We start from the raw sequence: 24,155 nt of genomic DNA on the forward strand, positions 1-24,155 counted from the left end.
GGGCAACTAGAACAGGGTCTGTCTGAACTACGGGTTTTAAATGGATGCCTGGCATTGGAATAGAGTATTCAGTAAAAGATGGCTGAGCTGTTTGCTCACTCCAGAGAGAGTTCTTCAGTATTATGGCAACCGTGGCTTTGGGGCTTTACTGAACTCTCAGGATATAAAAAGATAAAGGTTATCAAAAGTTGTCATTAATATATATATATATATATATGACTGTGTAGATTAAGGGAGAAGAGAATGAGTTACATACTTTATTTGCTTCCACAGTTGCATCTTGAGACTTGCAGTGGGACGAGTCACCTAATTAGATTTTTGCCATTCTTACTGGTCAGGCCGGTCAAAAGAAAAATCTTTCAGAAATTTTATTCACCTGAATGAGCCAATTCCTCTCATATTTGCAATTAATTCTCTAATAATTCTGCTTTTTTTTTTTGCTTCCCTTTTTCTTCCCACCACAGTAAGAGTTTGCTAATAATTGCAACAAGAACCAAAAAAAAATGCTTGCACAAGTAGGCAAAAATATGGAGGTGAAATCAGCATGTTCCTTCTAATCACAAGTAGAGTAAATGGGAAAATGGAGGTGGTTGATTGTAAACTTTCCATGTAAATCACTGCAATCTCATGCACTGATCCACACAGGATAGTGCTGGAGCTCTGAAACTTGACCATCTCCTTCCTTCTTCCAGGATAGTAATATCCCTACAGCAACGAGCCATAGAAAATGCTACTGTCAAAGTGACCAACAAACCATCTAGTCCCAGTCTCCGAGGGAGTCCGTAAAAGATGTTTCAGAGTAATCAGCAAATAAACAAATAAATCCCTAAGCAAAATATGATACATCTAATTGCATTGTACAATAATAATAAACAAATTATTTTCCTCTGCTAGCGTCAACGAACATAAGAAAACGTACCTAAAACTTCCTAATACAGCTAGACATGAAGTAAGAGCAGAAAGGTTGAGACCACCAGCAATACTAAAATTCAATACAAAGGGGAAGGGCATGGGAAAATTCTGGGATTTCACCGCACTCTACGGGTCTTTCCTTGTGTTGACCGTATGGGCTGGAATGTGACTAACCCCAATAAACTCTGTATGGGACCGTGCACAGAGAGCTGCTGCAAAAATAACACCAGGTAACTGCAAGGTGCTTTGCTGCAGGTAAGTGTCATCAGCAGTGCCGGTGCTCCCAGGGGAACAGAGGAAGAAGGGCAGGAACATGACCTTGTCCTCACTTCTGCTGCGGTCAGCAAAGCTGAACGGACATAAAGAGCATACTGCACCCTTACAAGAATCATGGAGCTATCACTCTCTTGTAAAATCCTTGGAAGAGATTTTGGCTGAAGCGGTCAGAGTTTCTCCTGAGGCTGCAATGACCTTCCAACCCCAATACTAAAAGCTATAAAACAATGGCCTAGCCTTGAATTTCCCTTTTAAGATAGTTGTCAAAAAATCTTACTAGAATGGAATAGGATTAAAAATGGTGGGTGCAGACTTTTCTTTCTGTTGTTCATCAGTGTTTACACCACACCACTTCTCTCAACTTTTCTCTACCTTTTTGTATCTTTTCTGTTTCTTATTGTGCATTTTCTCTTACTGTTCATCTTTCTGTGTGGTATAACCAATTAAAATGTATTTCATTTAAAAGTACCCCTTTTCTTTAATTAGCTCAGTTACCTTCCCTGGACCTTTCATCTGTCTTGACCTTTTGGAGATGAGGCAAATGAACTAAGCATGTTATTAAAGGCAAGGACATATCATTTAATTAATGAGATGAATAAGTTTTCAATATCATTCTCTATACTTTTCCCAGTGCTGATTTTCATTGCCCCTGCTATGCTTATTGAAGATATTCGCTTATTGATTTGTTTGAAATTATTCCTAAATATTTCCCTCGAGATGTTATGCTAAATCTATATATTTTAAATGTGATTGAAAAGCTTGAAATCTTCCACTCCTTTCAAAAAGCTAGTGTTACAATGGCATAAAATGTAAATTATCTGGCAATGGTCTGCAGGGAGTTCTGCCTGCCATGATTTCTCCTTTTGTCCTTCGTTATGATATTTCTATTTTCCTTCCCAATCCTTCCTTGACTTGCTTAACCTAATTAATTTGCATCTATATCCAGTGTTGAAACCTTTTTATTTGTCTGGGTTTTATCTGTATACTTCATATATATCTCTCTGTGTGTGTATGCACACTGGACTGCATTTATATAGCTCTCAAGTCACTTCCTATGTTTTCCCAACTTTTCCCAACTTTTCACCAGTTTTAGATTGTCATCACAGCCAAAGTTTCAATCTAGCTCTAGTAAAGTCAGTATCAGATTTTTTTCATTTCAGAAAGAAACCAGAAGTAAATTTTCACCTGAAAATTACCTTCAGATGACTTCTGAATATGACAGGTAAGAGGAACATAACTGACCCTTCCAAAATCTAAACTAGTTGCATCAACCAGGTACAGTTCATATTGTCACTTAACAACTCTATTTTTAATGATTTTCTTAATGATTTTTTTTTTTTTAGTGTTGAAATATGGTTCACTGGTCTGTTATTTTGTACCAACTATCTTCACCACCTTTTTTTTTCCTCTTTCTAATAGATTTTTCTAATTATTCCAGTATCGTCACCATGTATAGTGGAAAATGATATATTTTGATAATATTTTGGTTACTTCATTCTTGAATTCTCCAGTTTTCTTGGATTTGCATTAATCCTGGTGATGTACTGCGATTTAATATCTCAATTCACCACCACCTCTTTCTTTATTTCTCTATTTCTGACACTCCTTCAGTTTCATCATCTGAGAAATGTATACCCAGAATAGGCTTTTCCTCATTACCCACCACAGAGAAGATATCAACTGAAAAAATGAAATTCTGCAAAAACTTTTCATCCTATTTGATTGTCTTTCCTGTCTGCTGAAACCTTTGGCCATACTTTAGCTGTTCTTCTCTTGATGTATCAAATAATTGTGTAATTACTTGCTTGTTATTTATCTATCAGGTCAGGACAGCAATCATTAGTTAATTCAAAAGTCTGACTTCTCATGTGCCAAGACAATGCTGCTTTACCCTACAGATAGGTCATGATTTAGTGGCAGACACTTCAGCTCTGAGTCTGCCTTAAACAAAAGTTTTGTACAAAATCCACTTCACTGTATTGCTAGAGCTATGCCTAAGTCTGTAGGAATCAATGAAAGAGTTATTAATTTAAAATTTGTATGGTGAGTTAGAGCTGTAAGTTATTCAAGTACAAGTGATCTCATCCGCATTTTTTTTCTTTTTTTTTTTTCAAAATATTATAGTATCCATCCCTTGTTGTATTAAAAATTTTGGGGTAACAAAATTTACAAAACCTTCAAACACACAGGCCTTATTGGAATATAAGATATATAACCTCTCATTTCCTAGAGGAGCCTAATTACAGCTTCTCAAGTCAAAAAGGCTGAATGAGTTTCATCCTAGGCTCAAGTAGGTCATTTAATAAAAATTGCCCTTCTGAGTCTATACAGAATATTTATTTCTTAAAAATAAATAAATAAATAGTTAAAAAAAAAAAAAAAGTCTTTGCTTGAGGTTAAGTCTGCCATAGATCAGATTTATTGTGTAAAATGTTCACTACAAATAGCTCCTTAAGTTGACAAGCATCCACAGATACAACTAAATGGTCCAGATCCTACAATTCAATTTCAGCAACTAGCTCTAATCCCTGCACATGCACACAGTAAATGTGAGGTTTTGCAGGTTGCAAAATTATTGAATAAACAGTTATAAGCCTGAACAACTACCTTTGCTTAAGGTGATCGTCTGTAAGGAAGCCCATTGCATCTGGAAGAATGTCCAATGCTTGTAGCAAGTCTTTCTTGCCTACCAGGATATTTTATGTTTACAAGCCATTAAAATATACCTTGCTAGTGGAAATGTAAGGTTGTTTGGCTCATCTATTTAAACAGAACAGAAAGGTAATTTAAGAAAGCTACACGAATCACATTCACTGCTTCAGCAGGGCAATGCCAACAACTCCCATGCTCCAGCAAATATCATCTCCTCACGTGTTTTTAAAGCCAGAGAGGCTTCTGGCAGGTCAGAAATGACATATACATGAGCAAAACATCTTTTATGTCCTATAAAGCTCTACTCATTTTGGGCGCTGTGTTGACCAGGGTCACCTACTCAACAAAGAAAAAAGGACTCCTGTGATGCTCTGCAGTGCACAGGAGGCTGCAGAATCTGGTAGGATCTGCCCAGAGATCCATGTTTTCTGGCATGCTATCTCATGATCTTTCTCCAGATTTACCTCATTTATATCTCTCTTCAACATTTGCCATGCTTGTTTTGTTCCTCTTTTAGCAACAAACTCTCAACAGCTTTACCGTGTGTACTGGGAAAGGTCGGGACCCAAATCGCTTCCATTAGACCAAAACCAACAGCCGCTAGTTGCCTCCTCCAACAGCAGACCAAACCTCATGGTTTGGTGTGAGCCCATTTTAATTTATTTCCATAGTGTAAAATTAAGTTTGAATCATTAACTCTGACATAGCCTTCTTCCCATGGTCATGATAAGCGCTCTCTACACGGAGTCTTTCTGAGTATTTATGTGTAGTCTCCAGATCACATCTCCTTTCTGTCTAGAGCACTGAACAAGGACAATAGTGAACACCACGAAAGTTAGGGGAAGAAAAAAACCTATCAGCATTAAAAGATCAGGCAATGTACCATTATGTTTTACCGATGCCTCTCAGCCCATTTGAGCAGTAGCCTGCTGAAAAATGCCTTCCTACCTCTCAGTGATCACATAGCCATGCAGCTACAGAAACAATACTTGCTACCTTTGAAGACAATCAGCACGCAAGTGTCTGAAACAGAGTCACTACCACGTTGCATCATGGCTGAATCCAATGCAAGCGGCTATGGCAAGAGGCTATGGAAGGACAGCAAAGATGCAAGTCCATTGTCATCTCAGTCTTCTCAGCAAGGTTTCACAGCAGCATGAACATTAAACTGGAAGTGTTTATTCTGGATCACTAGGGAGACTTGGGCTTTCACGCTACAACCCTGGCCATTACCAGGTGATAGCACCGAATCCGTTGTCCTCTCTCTCACTGTATGCATTACCGTACGGGGTGGATATATCAGTAGCAGTTTTTGTTATGGTATTTACTACTGTTACAGAAGCACTTCAAAATAATCTCTTTTTAAAATTTTGCTCTCTTTGGCTCATGTTTCTTTGGAAAATTCTATCTCAACATTGTTACTACAAAATCTCAAATCCTCCTCTCCCATTGCCTCTCTGTCACACGCACACATGCGTGTGGGGATAGCACCTTACATATGGCCACTAACATTTTTTTCGGTTTCAGGACGGAGCTATTCTCCTTATTCAGGAACACTGAGCTGAATGCCTACATTAAGAGTTGCCAACTAAACCGGTTTTGTTCCATCTGCTATGACCATTTTCCAGCACTATCTGTCTGATTCACCAACCTCCTTCCCCACGGAGTCCATTGGGAGGTCTGAAAACGACACAACGGAGGCTATGGGTAACCGGGGGAGGCAAAGCTCTGCAGACCTGAACTGGGAAAATGCGTCTGGCAGATAAACGGGACAGATACTGCAGGACTTGAATACAGCTGCTGAGCCTGGAAGGTGCATTTAACAGGACTGTAAACTACTGCAGAACCGTACCCTGGGATGAATTACTGCTCACCCTCAGCATCACCTTTCTGTGGTGCTTGCTCCCATTATGCATTGGCAGTTCAGCAGGCTACAGAACTACCAATACATATTTGAGAAACCTTTTTATTCATTTTTGATATTGATGGCTACAAAACCAGAGAGAAATGCAATGAAGCAAAGCTTTGTATTTTCAGATTGCTATAAAATGCCCCCAAATAATGAACATAATTTAAAATGCAAGATAATTTAAAGCACCATATTTTGACATATAGCTATTTTATAGAGTGATCTGTTTCTTATATTTTATTGTTCATAAGCAATTTATATAAAATCAAATGAACCATAAACTCATACGCCCATCCACTATTCTTCACCACTAACAGAACAAGAGATGGGCTGGGATACACCCTGTTCCTCAGAACTGACTGGCCTATAATTTGTAAGCCCTAAATCCTGTAATCAGATTGAGTAGTACAGCCCTACATGCGCGGAGAGCCTCCCTGTTCTGCTTGCGGCTATCCAGGAGGTACCAGATCCTGCTGGAGGATCTGAAGATTGAACTAAACTGAACAAAATTTGGTTTCTGAATGAAAGTCCATTCCACGTTTGTAGTTGGAAAATATAAAAGAAGACACAGGAAAATTCATACATTAGGCTTGGGATTTCATTAAAGTCTGCGGAGTCATTCCAAATTAAAAACGACATAAAACCTACCTAAGTCTGGCGTTTGAGGTTATATTCTGCTAGTTTGCTAATCGCACGTTCTTTATCAGAGCAGCATCTCACAATCATTTTAGCCCTTCTTCTTTAAAGAAAAGTTCTGCCTAGAACCTGCTGATACAGCCTGGGCCATTATTTTGTAACTTATGTCTAAGTCAAGCTTGATTTTAGGAGCCGTATTGAGGTCTATGAAAGACATAAAGCGGGAGAAAGAGCAGTGGTGAAAATAAATTTGTTTTCCAATTGCCAATCAAAAAATAATTCCAGTTTAAGAACTATGCAGAAAATGCACACACACAAAAAAAAAAATCCACCATAAGAATCATGTACACAGTTTGAAAAAATACTATACTGGTAATATTAGCTCCACACCTCCTTATGGGTTGTGAGTACCAACCATCAAAACTCGATAGCAATTGCTGTCAGCCATTTGGCATATTTGTTGGCTTAGCACGTTTATACAGCGTGTCTAGGCTAAGCATCATCTCACGATTCACATAAAGCGCAGCTTGGGCGTAAAGAAAGAAAACGCGTGACGGTAACGGTAGAGATCTGAAAAGTTGCAGAAGGGAGATGTTCACCGAGTTGCACATACAAATAACGTGCTGTGTGCTGTCCCACTCTGGACCTAAAATGGCTGTTTTGCAGGGGATGTTGTTGCTTGGTGACCAACAGTGCATCTCCTAGGCCACAGAGGGATGTGAACATTCAGAAATTGATTTGTTCCTGTTGCTCTTGAGGAGACCATACCCAAAAATAGATTAAGCCGACACATAATCATCTATGCATTCTCCTTGCTGGTGTGCTTAAACTTGATATTTAAAGCAGGCCTGTGATTTTGAGCTACTTACCAACCAGGCAAGGAAAAAGCAGAACAAAACCTAGCGTGGTACTGTCCGCAGAACAGGAAAGTAGACCAAGCCTCAGCTAGTGTGAGGATGCAAGATACCCTTGCTTCAATTAAGTCTGTGTTGTACATCTAGCCTGTTCCGGTGCAACCTCCCAGTTGCTATCAGGCTCTCTTCCTTTCATTAGAATCAAGTAGTTAATTAGCCCCAGCCTGTCCTCTCTCCTTCTCTCTTTCCCTTTAACGCAGCAGTAATGATGTCTAATTACCAGCAGCAGTGGATTACAGCACCATCAGGAGCAAATCTCTCTGGCTGACAGCAAAGCTGAGCAGCAAATCTTAAAGCTTCAAGGAGAGAATAATTCCTAACAAAGTATTTGAATATTATTTGCTTGTTTTTGACCAGCTTGTGACTTTAGAGTCCAACTTGTAATTTCATCCATCCCGTTATTGCAGAGGGAGATCTCATGTTGCCAGCAGTGATTAATTTTAAATTGAAATTACTTTTACCTCTATGGTGAGATCAAGTGATGCACAGAAGAGGGAGAGGACAAGGGAGGGAATCACAATTTGGGGACCTGTTACAAGTTGTGTCTCTCTCCAGACAAGCTCAACAGTATTTGATAACAGTAAGAAAAAAATAATAATCACAGTACATGGGGATGTCTCTAAATGATCATAAATTAATAAACTCTTAAGTAGTTAGTAAGAGTCAAAGAAATGAGAGAACGGGCTTTAAAGGCTTACCAACAGTTGCTGTCCGGTGAAAAGCTAGTGTTTCCCCCAGTAACACCATTTCTGTCCGGGTGAAATCCCAGCCCTGTTTAAGTCAATAGGAGCTTTGCCACTGGGAGAGGGGCTGCGTCCCTGCTCCGTACCATGGGGCGTTTCGGAGCACCTGGCACTGGGTACACACTGCCCCTGCCCTAGCAGCAGCTCACACATGTAATTGCCACACTACAGGTCTATAGAAATACCTCCTCTGCCTGGTGCGGTAGGATAGTAACACTAGCTTCATGTTTTTAGGTGGACATTTGTTTCTCAGAGCTGCCTGCGGTGTAAGAGTGCTGAGTACAGCCTCTTCTCATTTCTGCTGGACAATGAATCTGTGCTGGACAGCAGAAGGAAAGAGGGATTTTTTTCCTAAGTGCAAGACCGTTTCCATAAGGGGTTTTATGTCCTTGTTCAACTAATGTGCAGATATTCTGAAATTGCTTACGAATATTTCATGCTAACTTTCCTTCCTTGCTTTATTATGATGCCTGCTTAGTTGCTTTAAATATCTAAAGATAGTTATTTCTATACAAATCTGAATACATATATGCATTTATAGGGACATTCACTAGTATTCACAGTTGAGGGTATGATCCTCCAAATGAACAAAGGTAGGACCAGCAAGGCGCTCGACCTCTCACTGAAATCTCTGATGGAAAAAAAAAGAAGAAAAAAAAAAAAAGAAAAAAAAAGAATATTTGACCTGAAAATAAAATAGAAGAAGGGATGCAAGGAGGTACTCCAAGCTCTCATGGCCAGGCAAAGGTGGGAGAAAATAAACAAGTTGATCATCAGTGAATCTTGTGTCTCAGAGACCCAGAAGAGCCCTTAATTTTTAAATTCCACCTCATAAAAGTAACGATAGCCTTTTTATTTAGCAGGGTAGTCAGTGTAATTTCACTCATAAAAGCAGTGAATTTGCTTACAGTTTTGAACTTGCAGTGAAAAGGATAGTCTTAGGAATAACAGGTCTTGCCTGCTGGCTCTTTGCAATTATTATCCCAGTAAGCAGAGGAGATATTAAAAAATTCCAACCTAAATGGAGACTTTTGTTTTGGACAACTTTTATGTGACTTCCGTTTGCTGCCAAATTACACGGAAAAATAAATTTGGTCTACAGTACCTGCTGGGGTCCGAGATTAACCATCAGTCACCTAACTGTCCGACAGACATCCGCCAAATCGCCCAGCTCTATAGGCACACCTAGAACGCCTTGGTGAATAAAAGCCACGGAGGGGGGGACAAGCTCCCTCCAGCGCTTCCCCTTCGCTCTCGGTCTTCATATCCATAACCTCCTCCAAAGGGACCCCCCCACCTCAGCCTGCCCGTGGCCAGGAGGCCACGCTGGCGATGGGGCCCATCTCGCCAGGCCTTGGGAATGCCCAGCTCGGTGCCCTGGGCGAAGCAGGCAGCGGCAGATTTCCCCAGCAGCCTACGTCATGGCCAGGCCCAGAACGCTTTCGCGAGCAGCCCCCTTCGCTGCGCCACCCACCAGCCTCCCCAGCGGGTCAGGATAAGCTGCCACTGCAAATAAAAAAGAGAACGGTGCTCACCCGAGCCCAGTGCCCAAGCCGGAATATTTTTAATTGCCGGGTTTCCTTTCCCAGCTGCCCCCCCCCCTCCGCCGCCACCCCAGACGCAGACAAAAGAAGCTTAGCTTGCGTGACCCGGAGCACAAGAAGTAAGAATAACGAGTTCAATAGGCAAAACCTACTTGGAGCCACCAGTTCCCATCTTCTCACATAGGAAAATCTGTAGCCTCTGCCACCGCCGAGCATAATAACCCTGCCGCCGCCAGACCCGCGCCGGGCTCCGCGGCTCCGGAGCCTGCCGGGGGATGCCACGCTACCGTACGGCATCAGCGGAGTTTGGGCTTTATGGCTGCGAGACTCGCGCAATCCCAGGAAGAGTAACAAAACAGAGCGAGCGGTCATGTGCGAGCCCATCTCCCTTTGTTGAGCATCCTCTCCCCGCCGCCGCCGCCGCCAGCATCCGAGCCGCGCTCCGGAGCCGGCGAGGCGCGTTCCCCCTGCTCGCCGCCTCGAGGGCTGCGGTCTAACAATAAATAAATTATATATATATATATATATATATATATATATATATAAAGGGGGAAAAAAAAATAAAAAAGCAGGCGAAAGCCCCGCTCTCCCGGGGAAACCCCCCCGGAGCAGGCAGAGGGGCTTTGTGCCAGCTGCCTGCCCCGCACAATGGCCGGGGCCGGCGGCGGGACAAAAGCCGGGGCCGGGCCCGCAGCCCCGACCCGCACGGCCACCGGGGGCACCGGGGACACCGGGGGCACCGGGCACCGGGCACCGGGCACCGGGCACCGCGGACGCCGGGCACCGGCGGCGAGGCGGCGGGGTGTGTTTGGTGCGCGCTCGCTTTAAATCAAAGGACCACAAAGAGCTCGGCGGTGTCTAATGTGACAGGCAAACGCAACATGGTGATGATGACTTGGGGGAAGAGGGAGGAAGGAGCCAACTGTGGCTGCGGCTCCCCCTTTGCCTCTCGCTCCCGGAGCGGGCTGCAGCGGCCGACATAGAACAAGGAAGACAATTCTCTACTAACCGTGGTTTTGACTGGCACGTACAGCACTTGCTTCCCTCCTCCAGCACCACCACTGACCTCGTCCGAGTTGCCGAGCTGGAAGCCTTTAGATTTGACCCAGAATTTGAATTTGGCGTTATCCGTCGAGCTCGACTCGGAGCCGTTCAGGAGCTGGACGATCCGCTCGTATTTTTTACGGGTCACCGTCTTGGTTTTCCCCGAGTCCCCGTAAGTCCTGAGGCACCAGTCCTGAAACTGCCGGTACATGTCCCGCTCGCCGCTCTCCATCGTCTCCCGGTGCCCGCGCGCGCCCCCGCGCACCCCCGCGGACACGCGCGCCCCCCGCGGGCCGGGCCCGGCCGCGCTCGGCACCTGTGTGCGCCCCGCAGCGCGCAGCCCCCGCCGGGGGAGGGACGGCACCGAGGTCCCGGCGCAGGCAGGCAGAGCCCGGCTGCTTGTTTTTTGTGTCTGTGTGTGTGTGTGTGTGTGTGGCGTGGGGCTGCTCCGGGCGGGGGGGGGCCGGGGGGGGCCGGGAGGGGGGTGGGGGGCAGCGGTCTGCTCGGTGGAGTGGCGAGGTTCTCCTCTTTTTTTGTGGTTTTTTTTTTTTTGGATTTTATTATTATTATTATTATTATTGGACTGGAGCGGGGCTGGCTGGTGGAGGCTCCTCTTCTCCTTCCTCCCCCGGTACGTGCTCAGTCCCTTCAATAATCGCGCGAGGCAGGACTATCCCGCTGGCTCCGGCAGCCTCTCCTCGCCCGGAGAGGGTTCGGGCGGATAAATAATTAAAATCCCATCCCTCGGCTCAGCGAAGAGAAAAGGAAATATTGACTCGGGTCCTTCTTCTTCTCCACGCATCAGCTGCGCCCGGATTCACCCTGGATAGCGCAGGTGAATGGGAAAAAAAATAAAATATAGATATATATATAAAAAAAAAAAAAAGCGAGAAGAAAAAAAATCCCACCCTCCTCCTCCAGCCCGGCAGCCTTCTCGAAGGCTTTCTGTCTCTGTCCTGGCGGGCTGTGCCTCTCCCTAAAGCAGCCCCGCCGCGCAGGATGGAGGCAGCACTGAAGGGCAAGCTGCTCTCCTCGCTCCCCCTTTATTCCAGGGCTGGGCGGTTTTGCCTTACATCTCCCTGCTCCGGGCATGAAGGTGCTGGAAAGAAAGAAAGTTCTTACCTGCTGTTTTCTAAGCCTAATACATCCGATCCGCGTTTTAAATATTTCTATTTTTAATTTTTTTTTAATTATTTTTTTTGTAAGGGTCTGTGAGCATCTCACTTCCTCCCGTTCAGTCCCATTGAATTTTCGATGCCTTTTTAGGAATTTTCCTCAATTTATTTACTCTGCCATCCCGGCAGATGGAGGAGGAAGAAAAAAAAAAAAAAAAAGGAAAAACAAACAGCCAGATATCTAGGAGATAGGCTCTCGGGTGTCGGACCGGAGGAGAGCGAGCTCAGTCCCAGGAGGATGCTGAAGGCAAGGAGGCGGCTCTCGGGTGCTGTGCCAGGGCAGTGATGGTGCTCCCATGCAGGACTCCTCGGCTGCGGGGGATCCTCTGCTCTCCGTGCTGCGAGGCATCCAAGTAAGTTTGCGTGCGGATGCAGAGCAGACCCCCCTTTTTATTATTATTATTTAAAGAGGGAGGGGGGGAGGACGAAGAAAAAAAAAAAAAATCTCGTTTTTTTTTTTTTTTTTTTTTCTCCCCTTTTTGCCACAGTTTCAGCTCACGCCGGGCAGGACATCCCCTGCGCTTCCTCGCCGCGTCGCCTCTCCGCGGCCGCGCCCGCCCGAGCCTCCTGCATCCAGGGCCGGGCCGGGCCGGGCCGGGCTGATCCGGGCTGCTCCGAGCCGGGCTGCTCCGAGCCGGGCTGATCCCAGCCGGGCTGCTCCGAGCCGGGCCGGTGCCTCCTCGCCGCTCCGCTCCGCGCCGTGCTCCGCGGCGGCGCCGCACCGGGCCGTGCCCCGCGGGGCTCCGCGCCCCCCCCGCGCCCCCCCCGCGCCCCCCCCGCGCCCTGATTGGCCGCCGGGACAAAAGTTTCGGTGGCGACGGCGGCGGCGGGCGGCGGGCGGCGCTGTCCCGGGCCGGGACGGAGACGGGAGACCCCCCCCCGGCCGGCGGAGGGGGGTGGGGGGAGGATGGGGAAGGGGGGGGTGGAAGGAGGGGGGAGCGTTTCCATGGCGATGCCGTGTCCCGGCCCCCCCCCCCCCCCTTCACCGCACCGCCACCCCCTTTCTCCGCGCGCACCCGGCTCAGCTGACACATCATTAGGCAAGGAGCTAATTAGCGCTTATTGGAGCACGGCGCCGCGGCGGGGGGCTCGAGGCTTCCGCGACCCCGGCGGGAGACCCCCCCCCCCCCCCATACACGCACCCCCCACCCAGTACCCCCCCTCCCCACCGCCGCCGGGCGCGGGGGACGAGGAGGAGGAGGAGGAGGAGGAGGAAGAAGAGGAGGAGGAGGAGGAGGAGGAGGAGGAGGCACCGCGCTCTTTGCGTCCGGGCATCCCCGCGGGGGCGTCCCCGGGTCCCCCCCTCCCGGTCCCCCCCCCCCGGTCCCCGCCCGCAGCGCCCCCTGCTCGCCCCGGCGGCTCCCGTGCAGGTGCACGGCGGTCCCCCCCCCGTCCCCCCCCCGGCCAGCCCCCGGGACCGGCCCCCCCGGGGGGAGCCGAGGCTTTGTATGGCCGGGAAATGAGCGCGGCGGCCCCGACCCGGCGCTGGAGGAGCGGGGGGCGCTCACAAAGGATGCGGTGTGCGGGGGGAGGTGGGGGGGAGGGGACCCCCCACCCCCGGCCACCCGCCCAGGAGGTTCTGTGGGCTGGGGGGGTTACTTCAGGGTGCTGTTATATTTGGGAAGGGGTCGCGGCACTGATAGGGTGCGCTGCTGAAAGGGTCTGGCGTGCAATGGTGCTCATCCCAGCCACCGGGGGGGCTCCCGGCAACTTCCATTCTGGCAGACCCGGAATCCAAATCCGATCCCCCCACAAACCGGGGGGGGAAGGAGGGAGACACACACCCCAAGTGGTGATACACACGGTTATAGCATGCATGGGCTGCTGGAAACAGGCAGGAGCACCCTGGCACATCAGAAAATAATTCCATATCCAGGAGTGCTGCTCTGGATCACGTGAAGAGCCTCATCCCCTTCCCAGCAGACACAAATTCCTGAATTCAGTCGGGCTTGGATCATGCCTTAATAAAACCAGGAACCCTCGTTATTTTTTTGAAACTGGTAAATGATGGGAGTGGGAACAAGTAAAAGCAGATGGAAACCAACTGTGGAGTGGATCAGGGACAGAGAGTAGAAGCTAGCATAATACTCAGCTCGTCTGAATTTATTTCTTTGTTTTACAATTTGGGGGTTTGATTCACGGTGAAAGGTGCGGATGTTTTATGAGTGGTTCCATCAATTAGCTGGGCAGAAGTCCCAGGAGCATCCTGGAACTCCACCATCCCAGGCAGTACACCAGCACAGGACTCAAAAGTGATGCCTTTCATAAAAAAAAATGGTGATCTGAATGAAGTCAAGTGTGTGGTATATGACTTCACTTTCATCCAAAAGTTCTTTGTAGAATATATTTACATAGCATCCATAACCTTCTGCAGAAGGCCCACTGCGTCCTGGGCTGCACAGGTTGGCCAGCAGGGCAAGGGAGGTGATTGTGCCCCTCTGCTCTGCCCTTGTGAGGCCCCACCTGGAGTGCTGCATCCAGGTCTGGGGCCCCCAGTGCAAGAAGGATGTGGGGCTGTTGGAGTGGGTCCGGAGGTGCGCCGTGAAGATGATCAGGGGGCTGGAGCACCTCTCCTATGGAGAAAGGCTGAGAGAATGGGGGTCATTCAGCCTGGAGAAAAGAAGGCTCCGCAGAGACCTTTATAGCAGCCTTCCAGTACAAAAAGTGGCTTATAAAAAAGATGGAGAACAACTTTTTAGATAGGCAGATAGTGATAGGACAAGGGGGAATGGCTATAAACTAAAAGAGGGGAGACACAGATTAGATATGAGGAAGAAATTCTTCACTCAGAGGGTGGTGAGGCCCTGGCACAGGCTGCCCAGAGAAGCTGTGGATGCCCCATCCCTGGAGGTGTTCAAGGCCAGGCTGGACGGGGCTTTGGGCAACCTGGTCTGGTGGGAGGTGTCCCTGCCCAGGGCAGGGGGTTGGAACTAGGGGATCTTTAAGGTCCCTTCCACCCCAAACCATTCTGTGGTTCTATGAACCTATAGGCATTATGTAGGAGCCTAAATATACAGTAATTTCAGCAGAATTTATTTGGTGAGTTTATAATACAGAATCTTTTATGTCTGATTTTTAAATCATCCAAGAATCTGAAATCGAAAATATAAGTTTAAACAAGGGAAAATGACATGGGGTTAGGTTCACTTTTTTTTTTTTTTTTTTTTTTGGTATCAGAACTGACAGGGTTTAATAATACAGATGGGACTCTGCTGGCAATGAAAGGAGCTGACATAGATTCTCCTTCTGTCAAGACTTCTAGCGACACCCCGTTATTAATCAGCTGAACTTCAGGGAATCCCCTGAGCATCCTTGGGGAATGGAGCTGCGTTGGTCCTTCGAAGCCATGGACTGAGGCTCTTTTGCCATGTTCTGCAGAACTTGCTTCCCTTTGTCAGGAAAGGAAAGCTTCTGTCCTCTGGTTTGGAGACAGCCTGCGCACAGCAAATCAGTGCACTGCTGTATTGTTTGCTCTGCCGGCAGCCTGAAACAATGCAACACCAACAGATGTGTGAACTTTTCCATTCATTGTAATGAAGTGTTAGTTGCAAAACAGAGTTTTGGTGATTTAAATTGCCTCGTATGCATCAGACTGTGAAAGAGGTTTAAAATAAATCATGAATAAGTTATAAATATTGTATTTTTGGAATTATCAGCTCTAACAAGTCCACTAGCAATAGAAAGTGAAGACTTAGGCAGAATGAGGCCTGATGTCTCTCATTAAAGTTACCAGTGTTTCAAGATGAAATTACAGTGTTATGGTGACGTAGCTCTGATTCCACAGAAAAGGCTGAGAAGATACTTTCAAATTTTTAAAACTTGCTAAAAAAAAAAAAAAAAAAAGAAAGAAAAAGAAAGAAAAAGAAAAAAGAGAGAGAGAGAGAAGGCTTTTGGCTGAAAATTATCATCCACGTTCTGCCAAGGAAGAGTGTTTTGAAACCATTCACCGTAATATCCCAGCAGGTTGTGCATGATGTGGAGTTACTGGATGGTTAAGTGTAGTCTTTGAGAGTAAGAATTTTCTCTCTTTTGTGTTTTTTCTTTCTAATTCATGGACATAGAAAAATTATTTTAACACATCTAGCTTGCCATGTGCATGAGTTCCAGTGGAAAGCCTGCTTTCTGTGCAGGCTGCGCGTCTTCCTTGTAGAACTGTGAGACGATATTTTTAGGAATAAAGAAACTGCAACTCCAAACGATTTACCTTTAACTGCATGTCTGCTAGTGCCTTTCCTCTCTGGAGGGAATTTCTGTGGAGGTATATTGTTGCGTCTCTTACAGCCCGGTGATCGCAGTAACAATGAGCGCTGGCAGCCCTAGCTTCTGTGGAGGCAGAAGTCATTGTTCACGCACCGCCTGGGTTTGCCTCTGCTGTCTTGCTTTGCTCTCAGGTATATGGCAGCATCCCCTACAGTTAGGTAATCCAGCACGGCGGTATATCGGGGGAGGCAGGACCCCGCTGCTGTTAGTGTCCACGAGGAGGAATTGCCACCGTTCCACCTGCTGGCATCACTGGCGTTCGTAATAAATGTAGGTGATCCACATCATTGGCTGCTGAGAAGATCAGAAACTAGACGGGTGGATTCTTGGTAGTATTACTGTACGAAAACTGCAAGCAAATGAATGCCTCCGGGTGTTTGATCTATCAATCAGGGGACCCTACGGTGAAGCCAAGCCTAAACTATTAAAGCCTTATTGTTGAATGTAAATGTTTCCTAACCATTTTGTATTGTTTCCAAATCCAATACTTGTCTCTATTTTTTCAATAGGTTTTGTTCAGTTATTCCCAAGTTTGGAAGATAAAGAGTAGGTAGACCAAGGCAATGACTCAGAGATGGATTAGAAGAACAAACTCGATTGCTAAGTCTCTGGGGGAAGAAGACTGTATGTTCCTGGGCTTGTATAGAAACCAGGAGACCGGTGCCATAATTCTGGTAAGGATTTTTTCATATAGAGTGATGTTGATGATGCTGATGAGAATAATATTGAGATATATTCAGTATTTGCCTTTTAACAATCTCGTTTGGAGACATTTGGAATCTCTTATGGAAAATACACAAACTCCCTTTCCCTTACTGCAGTTAGAAAAATTCATACTCGACTTCATTCTACAAAGCTACTTTGCTTTAAATAGCAGTTCTGCAAAACATAACTTCACATATACCTTTTACTCCATGCTTTATTACTAAGAATATTTGCATGAAAACAGGGTCTTTGTTTAAAAGTTACTGCTTCTTATTCATCACAGCTCTTTGGGTTGGAAGCAATTACAGTACTCTCTACAGAAGGCTCCGATCCCTTCAGAGGAGGAAAATACAGGCAGGAATAGACAAACTTTTAAGAACCTAAGCCTTTGTTTTCATGCAAATGTCCTCATTTCCTTAGTAATAAAGGATAAAGGGAGGAAAAGGGAGTAAATATGTGACATGCTGAAAAAAAAAAAAGAGAGTTTCAAATGTGTTGAGTTTTCTATGTGGGCATCAAATGTTCTTTAACGTTATAATGATGCCTTACGTTCAACTTTGCTTGCTTTTATGCTAAAGGAGAAGGTGTGCTCAGAGAATTAAGAGTGGTTTTTTTTTGTTTTTGTTTTTGTGTAGGGTTTTTTATTCTTTCCATGGGTGATGTATCTTTCTCAGCAAGAGCAATATTGATATAAACCAGCTACTGGAGTATCACCTACTGTGATGTCTAAACCAAGCCGGGACTAACAATGCAGTGCTGAAAATGCTAGCAGCCTCTCTCTATTAGCATTCTCGACTTTCTTACTGTGGAAGAAGATGTGATCACTGGAAATTTTGCCAAAAAGTTTCAGATATGGTTACACAGAGACTGTTTCAGGCACTACTAGGCAAAGCCAACCATAGGGTGGAGCGTGATTAACCAGCTGGCACTCTGCACCTTACAGCAGGAGGAAACTGTGGAGGAAGGAGAAAGAAGAAGAGAATTACTCAATCTGAAATATCTGGCAGAACACAACATTAATCCCTCCCCAGGGTAAAATATCATCCAAATTTCACTTTTGCATCTGATGTGGAAGAGAGTGTGAGCAGCATGGGGTCCTCCTGCCGCTTCATGACATTGAAGGGTTTGCGAGCTAAAGACCAAAGCAGAGAAACGAGCGTCACTTCTCATTGCAAATATTGCTTCCTTCACTAGTCTGTGGTTTTCAGCTCCTTGATCTAATTGGTCTTTCTTCACAGCTGAAATCTGCTCAAAGTTGTCCCAGATTTGTGCCGCTGAAGCCTTAATATAAGGTGCCCATGTTTTTAAACTAAAACACCATGGACAGGGTCACAGAACGGTCCTAAAAAAGTGCCCTTTCAGAAACTGTCAGTTCTGCTAGATTTTGACTCAGTAATGTGTATGTGCTGTTTTAATGTCCTGAATAAAGCTATCATCAACACACTGAATCAATGCTGTTAACACCAACTTTGAGCAACAGAAGAGTATAAATAGTGTGTGCCCTCATGTGACTTTCCCCTGCTCACCAAATGCAGCTCATCTCTTGCACACTTGTTATGCTGGTCTCCTTGTTCCTGTTAAAATACTGAATAAATTTTACTCAATATAACCCCCATTCCAAACAATAACAACAAAAGATCATTAATTAAAAAGAAAAAAAAAAAGAAAAAAAAGAAACAAAAACAATGCAATTGATTAAATAAAAAAGTATTCTCAGAATATCTGTGGGTTTATATATTAAAGTGGGGTGCAAATCTCAATTTACCAAAAATAAAAGTGGTTCAGATGCAAGAAGAAATTTTTGTTTGCTTTGGAGGGTTCTCTTGGTTGTTTGCTTGTTGGTTGGCCTGCTATTTGTGTGTACTCTGACAGGGTTATCCTGACAAAAGCAGGTGTTACAGATGCCATTGCACCAACGAACTATGATTCTTATTGCAGTTACTCAGGGAAGAGAACAGCCTGGAATAAACTATTGCAGCAAAAGCACAGGTTTTCTGGTTGTAAATGTCATCAGAACTGAAGGTATAGATACAACTAGTACCCCTAAATTGCTATATGACTGTAACTGTTAGCAAAGTTCAGATACTTACATTGTCTCCTAATGTAACATCCTCCAACTGCTCAGTAGTTGCACTGCTGGCCTTATTATTTCGCTGTGGACTGAGGCACAGCCTGCAAGGCATACATGGCCAAAACTTCCCAGGTGGCATCAGCTGTAGAGGAGGGGGCTGTAATAAAGGTTAACACATCCTGCTGCTGCTCCTTGTGCCATTTCAGAGGACCTCTGACCAAGGTAGGTCCCTGTCACCTGTAGGGGAGCAGGACACTGCCACAAATCAAAGGCAGTGGAGAATTTTGATTCATTATTTGGGGAAGATGCCCAGGATTGGGTGTGGGAGGTAATCATTGTTATATCCTGCAGATCTCCCAGTTTAGGAATACAGTTCTGGAGAAGACCTCCTCTCAGGTCCTATCTAGTGTAAGTAGTCAAGGAGGGGCTGCAAAACTCCTACTTCACATTTTCCCATCACTACAGGACTCTCCCAACACCTTATGTCACTCTGGAAACCTGCAGAAAGAGACTGAAATCTGCAATAGTTTGCAACAACAGGGAAATTGTCGCGGCTCTCTGATTTCTAACCAGCTGTGCCCCTCACTAAGCAGTGCAGCAAGGAGGCACTAACTGTGAAAGACGACAGCACTCAGGAATTAAACGACGTATGAGCTGAGGACTGTCCCTCTGTGCTCTGTCTCCGGAGTTCTGCCAGAATCACCGCATTTATCTATACCAAGACCTTGAGGGATATTTGTTATAAGAAGCAGGTTTATTTAGACCCTGGAATGACAGTATGTTTCCTCAATCCCATACTCAGAGTACATAGAGCAAAGGCCAAAATCAAAGTCATCTGACAGTGAAGCTTTAGATATGATGGAACCAGGCATCACCATGACCACTCTGCCTGTGCACCTCTTTGATACAGCCCCTCACTGTGAGCTAGTATATGGAAAGAGAAATAAGAGAGAGAAAGAGCAGCAAAAATGCCCATGTTGTTTCAGGAAAGACTTCTCTTTTAAGAGCAGTGAGATTTCTCCACTTGCTATCCACTACCATTTATTGACCCCACTCTAAAATATAAGAAACGCAAAACCAGTTTTTCCAAAATGATCCCGATGTCTTATCTTTCAGATGCTAACCCAAGGCAAGTCTCCAAAGTACTTCTGAGGCTTGACCATTGTTGCTAAAGACTGAGCGATTCACCTGAACCAGCATGTTCTCTTGTATCACTTTGATTTCTCTCTCCCCAAAGGAAAGACCATCTGAAAAATAAATAAATAAATAAATAAATAAGTAGCTCATTGGACAGCGCTTCAAGGCCCTACAACTGAAAAACTGCCTAACGAAAAACCTCAATAATGGCAGCAGTATGCCTGAAATTTGAAGGATCGCATGAGTATTTGTATTTATCACCACTAACCTATAGAGAACAATGCTGCCTTAGCAAAGTCCACACTCTGTTTAACACATACTGAACTTTGCATTGTTAAGCTCTATATATTTCATGTTTTTCCTATTGAACTTTGCATAAGGGTTTTTATGGAAGAAAGTAAAATCGGAGCTCTTTGTACTTCACACAGCCATCTTTTAAACTGGAGGTGTACTTTGTTTTCTGAAATTGATATCCCCTTTCAAACAAATATGCAATAAAAAATGTGTTCATGTGTGAAAAAGCCATATGCAGTGTTGAAATTCTGGCCAACTTGTTATACAGATACTACATGCTGGAGAAATGATGACTCAGTGGGGGAATTTTACTCATCGTTTTATGCGCTAAACTCCAGAAGCAAAATCTTGCCTTCGCTGCTCTTGGTCATGCCAGAGACCAGGAAGAAGTAGAGATGTGCATGGGCATACATGGGAGAGCTTAGAAAGCCATTCTAATGGTTTTACTGGGTTGTTTTTAATTTGATGTTGTTGTTGGGGGGGGGGAACACATTAAAATTACATTTACTTTTTCTGTAAGATCAGGTAGTGTCATGGTGTTCCCAGTCTCTAATGGGAAGGAAAATACCATTTTGGCCTTTGCCTCCAAACTTGCAAGAAGCCCAGATCTGTGACAACTCACTCTGTCATTGTACATAACATAGGCAGAAAGAAACCTGCTGTCAAATTACTGACTTTCTATTTTTCGTATTAATTTTTTTAACCAATCAACAAGATGTAACAGATAAAGTATACACACAGTAGAGTCAAAATTTTTCCATCATACAGTTAGCTCATGCAGGCTGACCCAATTGTTCACCTTGCTCTTTTCTATCATCTTTATATATTTATCTTGATAGCACATCACTTGCTACAGGCCTCTGAGAATGAATGAAAATACAATTGCACCAGTGGATGCAATATGCACAGAAAACAAGGAGCTGGTTTACAGACATACCGCAGGAAATAATCATGGTGTGCTGAAGACAAATTGTATCACTTCTTTTCTGCTCTCAAAACCATCCCAAAGCAAAGATCCAACACTAAATGTTCCCTCCTCAGGCCACTTTAAAAGGTGAGCTTGAAATACATCCTAAAGGATAACTACAGGGAAAAGGCCTTTCCAGATATCTCTCTGTCTTTATTTCTCTGACATTGCTGGTTGTCCTGGCTATGGTAGGTACCATTCCCAAAAAAAAACGGAAGGGGACACATCCAAGGAAACTACCTGTGGCTTTGTAGAAAAATCCAGATACCTTAATTCTGGCCAGAAAAACAAGCAATGATCGCAAGATCTTGGAGCACACATAAAATAAAATCTGTTTATTAAAGGGCTTGTTGCATTTTCTTCTCCCTCTCCTAGGCACAATTTAGAGAGAAATGGAGTAGGCACAATTCTAGAGAAGTAGCTGACGTGTTCTTCAAATAAATCCAGTTCTCTGTTGCACACCACTCCTGCCAGATCCACCCCCTTTCAGACTGAACACAGCTACGCTCAGGATCTCCAGGCTCATTTCAGGGCTTGGTATATATATTTATGGTATTGGGATTTTGTCTGTACATATAAAGGCTCTCTAAATATATAGAAATATTTAAAAAGTAACAATAAATAATCTGCTAAACCTCAATGCAAGGATGTGTCAGTGCCCCGTACCTGCTGAAGCATACCTCTAGGTAAAGCCGTGTTGCCCCTGTACTTGCAGGGGAGCAGCTCTGACTGAAGCAGTGCTCAGTTCTGGTGTCCTCCATCAGGGACTGGTGGGGAACAGAGAGGGGTTCACAGGCGGGCTACAAGAGGGGAAGGGAGATATCTCAGTGGGAGACTTCAGTAGATCGATCTATTCAGCTTAACACAGACAAGGTTAAGGGGAGAGTCGGTTATAGCTTATAAATTTCCACTCTCCCTGTAGTCATGGAGTAGAGGACCAGGGATTTGATAATATATGTCATTTCAGTCAAGTGGAAAACTGTCTGACAAGAACCAGTGAAATCTGAAACTAGACATTTTAACATGGAAGGTAATTAATTATTAGAACAATTTACCGAGGACTGTAATAGATTCCCCATGCCTAGACATTTGAAGTTGAAGTTAATTGATTTTCTCAGAGAAATTCTCCAGTTCATACAGGAGTTAATTCAAGAATGTCCTGTACCCTGTGTAATACAGAAGACTAAAAATAAAAATAAAAATAATAAAAATAAAAATAAAAATAAAAATAAAAATAAAAATAAAAATAAAAATAAAAATAAAAATAAAAATAAAAATAAAAATAAAAATAAAAATAAAAATAAAAATAAAAATAAAAATAAAAATAAAAATAAAAATAAAAATAAAGTAGATGATCACAAATAGTCTTTCCAGCTTTGTGATCTATGAATTTGCACCAAGTATCTAATGCATAGCTGCCTATGTCTTATATTCTCCTAGTAAACTAGTAAGTATGATTCAAACATTTTGTCTTTATTAATATTTGCTTGGGAAACATACAGTGAAGGACTGTAATGTAAACTACATGCTTACTGTCTATGTAGGATATTTTGTCTGACATATGGATTCAAAAATTTTAAGGCACCATCTAGCCTGTATACCTCTGGCACAGAGCACAACATTTCTCTCCACAGTTCATTCGGTACACGAGGAGCTGATGCCCAATTGATACCTTCCAACAGGTATGTGGCTACAGTCCACCATGGGCAAACGGGAGAAAGCTGGATGCGCCACTGCACACCCATCTCAGTTGAATTTGACCCCAATTTTTATGTTTGTTTGTTTGTTTGTTTGTTTGTTTTTAAATGAGGTTTTGCCACTGCTGAAGCCGCCAACCACCTTGACTTGGATTTCAGTGAATTCCACTGGATGAGCCAAAACGATGCAGTATTTGCAATAATGAATATACCCATGAGTTCAATTAATAACTCACTATGGATTTTGTTATGCAAAACTAAATGTTAAATAAGATGCCAGTAGACCCGTCTGACCAGGACTTCTCTATTCCTGATCAACTTTCACTTAGGTGTGTGAAATAAGAAGCAAGGTCTTCCCAGCCACTGCGCCGAACCAGACTGCCCAAACCCAGCAGTGTGTTTGTCTTGGAGCAATGCAGTGCTCAATACAAATGTTACTTGACCTAGAAAATGACTGCTCACAAGGAAAAGGAGAAGCTTTTCAATATTTTGATGGTAAGTCATGGAGACCAACTTGACAGAGAACTGTAAATAAACATTGCTTAAAAGCATAGCTCGGGGCAGTTATGCACAGCTCATATGAAGCCATTACAACACACATAGCAATATAAAAGAGTCAAGGTAGTGGAGGGAGTGTCTTTTATTACGGCTGGAAAAAAATGAATACAATTGTTCTAATCAAAGAGGTTAATTACTTTTTCCTGCAAACTTTGTCTCTCATGTCTTTGAACTACTGTGGCTACAATGCTGCTGGTCTTTCTGCATACAGTGTTGTTGACAGAACTGATTTTACAGACAGCACAATGTACTTGAGCTGAAAAATAAAACAAAAGTAATGATTGTACACAGTTAAACATGCACTTTAAGGCAAAGGTGAGAAAACCAATTGATCTTCTCCCTGTTTGTTCAATAGATTTTGTTGTTTTGTTTTGTTTTGTTTTTTTTTTAACAAAGTGAAATGACATATTTGCTTTATAAAAATAATGCCCTCTCCCTCCACATTAGGTCCAGAAGTTCAAATGTTGCAGAAGTAAAAAAAAAATAGAAATTAAAAAAAAAAATAAAGACTTAAAGAATCCACAGGCTGAACTATTCATGTCAGTTTCTCATTTCATAGAAGACATCCTTTTATGACTTTTTATCCATGATCAAGTGATTTTTATCCATGATCAGGTCATTATGAGTTGATCTTTCTTCAGAAAGAGATGGTACATGATTA

At 44.1% G+C, this 24,155-nt stretch overlaps 1 protein-coding gene and 1 long non-coding RNA gene across 10 annotated transcripts in view; one reads left to right on the forward strand and one right to left on the reverse strand.

Annotated features, from left to right (window-relative positions):
* The window catches only part of NOL4 (nucleolar protein 4), a 189,963-nt gene extending 178,928 nt beyond the window's left edge, over positions 1-11,035 (reverse strand). For 2 of the 5 annotated variants that reach the window (XM_048046575.2, XM_013184979.3), the window contains exon 1: positions 10,596-11,035. In XM_048046575.2, coding sequence (XP_047902532.1) covers positions 10,596-10,862 — 267 coding nt within the window. In that variant the 5' untranslated portion in view covers positions 10,863-11,035. Of the gene's footprint in view, positions 1-9,738; positions 10,006-10,595 lie in introns of those variants that run through there. The other 3 variants (XM_013184980.3, XM_013184981.3, XM_048046573.2) reach the window with 3 other exon arrangements.
* On the forward strand, positions 10,666-20,686 carry LOC106038388 (uncharacterized). 5 transcript variants are annotated; one of them, XR_010829666.1, is made up of 4 exons: positions 10,666-10,802; positions 11,935-12,158; positions 16,575-16,739; positions 17,406-20,681. It is a non-coding gene; the product is annotated as an uncharacterized lncRNA (long non-coding RNA). The 5 variants fall into 5 exon arrangements; XR_007157693.2 differs by lacking the exon at positions 10,666-10,802 and adding an exon at positions 11,183-11,465 and having other exon boundaries at positions 11,837-12,158; XR_007157694.2 differs by lacking the exon at positions 10,666-10,802 and adding an exon at positions 11,183-11,465 and having other exon boundaries at positions 11,897-12,158.
* The last annotated feature ends 3,469 nt before the right edge of the window (positions 20,687-24,155 follow it).

This window comes from Anser cygnoides, chromosome 2 (assembly GCF_040182565.1).
Source record: "Anser cygnoides isolate HZ-2024a breed goose chromosome 2, Taihu_goose_T2T_genome, whole genome shotgun sequence".
Taxonomy (NCBI): domain Eukaryota; kingdom Metazoa; phylum Chordata; class Aves; order Anseriformes; family Anatidae; genus Anser; species Anser cygnoides.